The sequence below is a fragment of the Mandrillus leucophaeus genome, unplaced genomic scaffold (assembly GCF_000951045.1).
Source record: "Mandrillus leucophaeus isolate KB7577 unplaced genomic scaffold, Mleu.le_1.0 Scaffold194, whole genome shotgun sequence".
NCBI classification, from domain to species: Eukaryota; Metazoa; Chordata; class Mammalia; order Primates; family Cercopithecidae; genus Mandrillus; species Mandrillus leucophaeus.
Genome location: NW_012101965.1, coordinates 2444815 through 2451710, shown reverse-complemented (window position 1 = coordinate 2451710; position 6896 = coordinate 2444815). Strand labels below are relative to the sequence as shown.

At 42.8% G+C, this 6896-nt stretch overlaps 1 protein-coding gene across 3 annotated transcripts in view; it reads right to left on the bottom strand.

Annotated features, from left to right (window-relative positions):
* Positions 1–739: 739 nt before the first annotated feature.
* IL20RA (interleukin 20 receptor, alpha) overlaps positions 740–6896 on the bottom strand; it is a 16349-nt gene continuing 10192 nt past the window's right edge. For all 3 annotated transcript variants that reach the window (XM_011978425.1, XM_011978426.1, XM_011978428.1), the window contains 2 exons: positions 4074–4213; positions 740–1818 (listed from right to left, as the gene is read on the bottom strand). In XM_011978425.1, coding sequence (XP_011833815.1) covers positions 1021–1818; positions 4074–4213 — 938 coding nt within the window. In that variant the 3' untranslated portion in view covers positions 740–1020. The remainder of the gene's footprint in view (positions 1819–4073; positions 4214–6896) is intronic.

The window sequence follows — 6896 nt, the reverse complement described above, 5'->3', positions numbered from 1 at the left end:
TTTGTCCCATTTCAAAGCAGTGTGACTGAAGAATTTAATTTTCTTAACAAGTGGTAAAGGAGATGGGAACAGTTACTGGAATTGAGCTAGAAAGCTATTGTTTTATGGCATAGTTTAGTTCCCACAGTAAATTTTGTCAAATTTTAATAAACGCTCCCTTACCTAGTCATTTAACTTATTTCTCTTGCATGTCCTATATTTACTTATGGGTTTTAGTATTATAAGAATAGAGGATATTCATTCATAGACATTCCAAAGAGTCTTTGAACCACTGCCTACTCTAATGTTTAATATTATAATAGTAACATAGTGCTTTACAATAAGCCCCTACTAAATTATTGAGAGGACACTTTTCTGACTACAAAGAATACTCATTTATGTTTATACTCCAGAACTACTCATAAAGTATTAAAGATGGCCTCTTAAAGTAGCCAAGAGGGTGTGACATCATGAAGGTCTGTGCCTGATGTATTCACTCAAAATATGAATCATGATGATTAAACAGTTGAGGTTTTCAGATGTGACCAACTTACCACCAACCTGGTATATGTGCATGTTTTAAGTATCTCCTCCTGCTCGCAATAAACCCAATCTGAAAAAGTGGTATTTATAAAGTGAATGATCTTTGGAAAATATTTTTTACAGTGCTATGTACACATGGGAAGTACTCAGAAAATAACTGTACAAGTGTGCTTGTTCGAAAATAATGAACAAAGAGGCCAGAGTATACCCACCTGAATAAATTCTGCACCCAGTCTGGCAAACATTTATTGACTGCTTTCTCTGCATAGAACAACCGGCCAGCCCCTGCACTCTAGGCACCCACCACCATCGTTAAGAGACCTGTGTGCATGAACCAATCAGACACGTGCTATGAGAATAGAGAAAAGAAATAAGTAATTCTCACAGACACTGACAAACTGGAAAACACTTCTTTTATCCCAGGTACTTTATGGCTGGGATCAAAGGGGTGAATCACTTGTCTGCACAGTAGGGGTCTGGCAAAAGGAAGTGTTGGCATCAGTTTTCCATCTGCACATATAACCCCCATTCCTCCATGAATTGCATGAGATAGGTTTCATTTTCTCCTGGTGGCCGGTCTGGAGCCGGCTCCTCATAGAGCCTAGACAGAAGACCCTCCTCTCCGAGTCCATCCCCCTCAGAAGGCTCGCAGCCCTCTGAGTCCTGGTCGAAGCTGGACAGCGAAGGAATACACAGCCTGCCAGTTTGGGGGTCCCAGTCGACCAGGGTCGTCGACGGCTCTTCCTCTGGCCCCTCCTCTGAGTCTGTGTGCTCCCGCGTTAGGGGGTCTAAGTCTTGGAGCTGAGGGGTGTATGAGTACTGTAATGTTTGCGGGCCCAAGAGTGCCAACGCTGCCTGTGACTCCAATAATGTTCCTTGTGTGGACACCTCCTCCTGCAACCTGAGCTCCTGCTCTTCAGGCCCTGCACAAATGTCAGTGGTTCTGACATCATATTCATATTCAATAACTGTTTTATCTGGCGGTATTGTTCTGCTGAGGGACTCTTGCTGGGTGAGGGAAGTACCTTCTGCGTTTTCTTCAGAATCACAAACAATTTCCATCAAATGCGAAGCGTACCCTAAATGTTTCACCTCCTCTTCCTCCTGAGGGGGCTTCAGGTTCCCGCTGGGCTGAGGATCATTAAGGCTGGATACATCACTGCTTTTTCCCAGTAAACTCATATCCTGATGAGAAATTTTAGAATCATCCGAGATATTGAGGGTGATAAAGTTAATCACGATTTTTTCAGCAGGCACAAAGAATCTTTTGTCAAATTCATTTCCATAAATCAAAATCTATAACGAGAAAAGAGAATGGTTTTCACCTTTTCACTTTAGAGAGACATTAGAAACAGCTGTTAGGTAGAATATCTTGTCACCAGATAGTTTTAAAGACCTACTCTTACCAACTCATCTAAATGAAAGTTATGCTTGCAATATACAGAAAACCTCACTCACTGGGAGGCAAGAGACCCAAGACACACAGAAGATACATGGAAGTGAGAAGTGGTTCACTGGGTGGGCATTTCTCCAGTCCAGGGCTGGGGCTGGGGCGTTGGTGCCCCCTCTTGTAACCGGCAGGGGAGTTCTTCATTTCTCGACCTTTTTTACATTCTGTAAAGTCAGAATCTTAGCCACATGAAGAGTAGCAAAGACTGAATGTGGCAGAGTTTGTGACATTGTTTTATTTATAGTTTGCTATGTACTTGTTAATAAGCTGTGGTTACCTGGGCTACCTGCTCTGTTTTTGGATATATTTGAAATGCGGACAGGCATGAGAACTGGATGTAGAAAGGGCGGGAAATATATGAGCAGGGATGGTTTTTATCCCTTATGCCATTCTTATCATGCTATAATAGGGCCAAAAAAGGAAACTCATCTGCCAGTTTATGGTAGAGAGAGAAACTCCAAATCATGTCAGGGAAGCTCAGACGAGATTAAATTATTGCTGTGGGTACCGTGAAAGATACCTGTTTTCTAAGAGAGCATGAGTTACAATCCTCATTGTCACTCTACCATGTGATTTCATTTAACTTTACAAAACAGAACCTTCAGCCTCATTCTTTTACAACATTTTAAGTTTCTAAAAAATCACAGGTGGTCAATTCTCCTGTGAATGTTCCTTCCAGAAAAGGTCTCCCAATGCCATTAGGAAGCCAACTCTGAAACCTGAACGCAGGTAGAATCATAGAAAAACTTATAAACGGAACTAACAGGAACCAAGGTACGTTATCATGTACACGGGAACACATCTTTTAATAGTTCCCAAGAAAATGGTTTTGATTGTTAAAAATATGCTCAGCCCTTCAGAACCCTTCAGCACATGGTCCCACCTCCGTGGGTTTAATTCTTTCTTCTTTCTTGCTGCTTCTTACTGTGAAGGATTAAGTCCTGGCCATGTTCCTCCTAAGTGTGTTTCCATTCCACGTCTTTCTCTCTAACCTGATGTCCCACTCTGGCCTGTTAGACTTGAATCTTCTCTCCCCTGGACAAAGCTAGTTCCCTAGGTGCTTTTCTTGTTTCTAGTCTTACTCAGCTCCAAGTTGTCCTGGAACTAATATCTGGTTGGATCTAAACCTTGATACTGACTATGATGCTTCTAACCTAAAACCCTATGGAGATTTCTCTTTGCCGGTAGAATGAGGCTGAGCTCCTTAGAACAGCACCTCAGTTCTCCCCTTACTTGGACCCACCGCCCACTCTCCAGTCTCGTCGTCTTCTCTAGCTCCTCATCTGTAGCCTCCTGGTTTATGAATGTCATGCAGTTTCCACACATCCACCTTGCTGTTTCTTCTGCCTGCACTACGGATCCTAACTCCTACTCACCTCTCATAGCCAAGCCCTGGCATGAGAGCTGAACCCCTGTGTAGGGTTTCAGGGCTCTCCTTGTACCCCCCGAGTTCCCAGTGCCTGCTCTCATCTTAGCCTTCACGTATTATTTTGAAATTCTAGTCCCCAACTAGGCTTGAACTTCTAGAAGGGCAGGGCAGGGATCATGACTGAACTTATCTGCGGGACCTTATAAAATTTGGTCATTACATAGAACATCTTTTCAAAGCTAAGGAAAAAAATTCTGTCAGTGAGCTAATCCAAAAAGCAGGTTTTTTTTTTTTTTTTTTTTTTTTTTTGAGACAGTCTCATTGTCACTCAGGCTGGAGTGCAGTGGCGCACTCTTGCCTCACCGCAATCTTGGCCTCCCAGGTTCAAGTGACTCTCCTGTCTCAGCCTCCTGACTAGCTGGGATTATAGTCATGCATCACCACACCTAGCTAATTTTTGCATTTTTAGTAGAGATGGGGTTTCATGCTGTTGACCAGGCTGGTCTTGAACTCCTGACCTCAAGTGATCCAACTGCCTCAGCCTCCCATAGTGCTGGGATTATAGGCATGAGCCACCATGCCCAGCCCAGAAAGTGTTTTTTAATTCACCAGCTATTTAACTTTAATTTCACTCTGCCCTTAAAGGGAACTGAATCTGCTCTAGAACCTCCTCTTCTGTCCTCCTGGAGGTGTACTATTATAATAAAGATCCCTGCCACACTAAGCACTCACCAAATTTGCTGGGTGTTTCTCTTTGCCGACGTGGATATATCGATAGATGGAATAGCCCATCACAGAAAAAAGAAACACAGTAACGGATACGGGCAGAACATACCAGAAGATGATTTTAGCTTTGAACTCTGATGATTGATCTGTTAAAAAAAAAAAAAAAAAGGTGGGAAGTGGGGGGAAGGGTTAGATAGTTGTGATTTGATGTGATGGGAAAAACTGACATCGTTAAGTGGCTTCTGGGCAGATCACTTGCATTTGGGAACTCAGTTTTCTCACCTCTACGTTGAGAAGCTTAAGCGAAATGTTATAAGCGGTCTCAGAATTCTTACTCTCCCTGACAAGAGATGGTCTGAAGGAATCATCTGAACACACCTCAAATGTTTAAGAATTTATCAATCATCCAAGTCAGCACATATTCCACCATCATATATCTGGCTATGAGATTCATGCAGGTTTCTATATTTGAAAGTAAGTGTATTTGATATTCAAGTAACTCACAGAACTTCAAACAAACAACAAAACCCTCCAGTGAAGATCCCATTGAATTGCTCCACTTTTCCATGCCACATGTTTGACTCAGTCTTTCTGCATGTTCACTGAAGGACATGAATGCATGGCGCCACCTTTTATGTGAGTAGCAGAACTGTTCTTGCAGTGCTTGACTGGATTTTCTGGGTAGGGCTGGAGCCTGGGGATGTGTGCAGGGAGGTGGCTGGACAGGGTACAGTGCGAATGGCAGTTAACTCCCTTCCTGGGCCTGCTGTGCTGTAGGCTCATGATGAGTAAAAGTCTGCAGAGGAATGACAATACCTGGGAAATTGTTTTAATAAAAGTTTTAATAAAAGTGCTGGCCCACACCATTGATCAGGCCATATAGCTGATGACTAGAGCTCGTTGTGACTCACTCATACTTGTTAAGCCACTGTGGTATACTTGGAAGTTGTGATGGTATATTTTACATGTCTAGTTGGGTAGGCCACAATACTCAGATATTTGGCTAAACATTATTCTAGAGCTTTCTGTGAAGGTTTATTTTTTTATTTTTATTTTTATTTTTGGGAGACTAACATTTCAATCAGTAGGTTTTTGAGTAAAGCAGATTACCGTCTATAATGTGGGTGGGCCTCATCCAATCAACTAAAGACTTTAATAAAAAATGTCTTGACGACCCAAAGGAACAGGGAATTCTGCCAGCAGACTACCTTTGGGTGCGAACTGCAAACATCCACTCTTCCGTGGGTCTCCAGCCTGCCTATGCTACAAATTCGGACTTGCCAGCCTCCACAATCGTATGAGTCAATGCCTTAAAATAAATCAATATTTCTAAACAAATAAATATATCGATATATGCATCTATGTGTATTCTATTGGTTCTGTTTCTCTGGAGAATCCTGACTGATACAGCTGTAGGAAAAAGAGCAGCTTCAGCACAAATGACAAAAGTCCGAGTGTGCTCCTTACACACTAACAAAACCAGCAGCAGTGTGACCGGAGCATCCTAATCCAGGAGAATGTTGGATGCTCTTGATGCTTGGGCCCAAGAGAAAGCAGCAAAGTCACTACCTGGTGAACTGTCCAGTTGAAAGCCTGGAAACAGATGTGTCATGGCTGATGAGGGTGGTCAACAGGAGCCGGTGGGAGAAGTCCCGCATGTGGGCCTGTTACCCTGCATAATTCCCAAGGAGCACATTCACCACCAGCTTCCGCACAGAGACGTGCCAGTGCAGCAGTGCGGATGCTGCAGGTGTCAGAACTCCACCTGCCCTGCTTGTAGCCTATAACTCAGTCCAACCCTCTTAATACAATCCCTGGTCCCTGGATTGAGCCTGTGCTAATTGGAAAGAGTCATAACAATGACTGACAGCATTTAGTATACACTAATCCATGTTTACTACAACAAACCTAATAAACTGTATCTGTATTTTAGGGATGGGGGACTAGAGAGCAGAAATATGTTTTAAAAAATAGTTCCAATAGAGGTAATACTGATTATTCAGAAAGCAGGTCCTCACACCAGTGTGTTCGAAAGATATCTCTGGTGATCTAACAGCTGGGATAGGAGGGGTTCAGAACCAGAAATAGAACCTAGTTATTCCGTTAATTTTTCTTTCTTTTTTTTTATTTTTGAGACAGGGTTTCACTCTGTTGCCCAGGCTGGAGTGCAGTGGCACAATCACGGCTCACTGTAGCCTCCACTTCCCGAAGTGATCCTCCCATCTCAGCTTCCCAAGTAGCTTGGACTAAAGGTGTGTGCCACCATGCCTGGCTAATTTTTGTATTTTTAGTAGAGATGGGGTTTCAACACGTTGCCCAGACTGGTCTCGAACTCCTGGGCTCAAGTAATCCTCCTGCCTCGGCCTCCCAAAGTGCTGGTATTATAGGCGTGAACCACTGCACTTGGCCACTTTTTTCATATTAGTGAGAAAGTGAGCTTCATCTGCTTACCAAGAAGTTTTGAATTCAATCTGCATTTTATTGCTTTTGCTCCAATTGTGTTAATGATTTCCACTGGAAATTCATTCCCAGCAGCTGGCACTGATCAAGGTGTTAGTAAAGAGAGCACTTCTCCCAAATACAAATACGATTTCTTCAATAGGCTTTGTTTTGCTTGGCATTTTAGTTTCATTTGATATATGGTAGAGACTCCTTCATTGTAAAAGAAAAGCTATGATAAGCTATGATAAAGACAGAGAGTTAAGGGTAAAGCCTTGCACTTTTCATATGTACTCACAAAGTTCCCTTTCTTTACTCTGGGACAGTTTCATCGTGAAAGGTGGGAGGAGTGAGGGAAGAGGAAAGCAGGGGTTATGGATTCCTATTCAA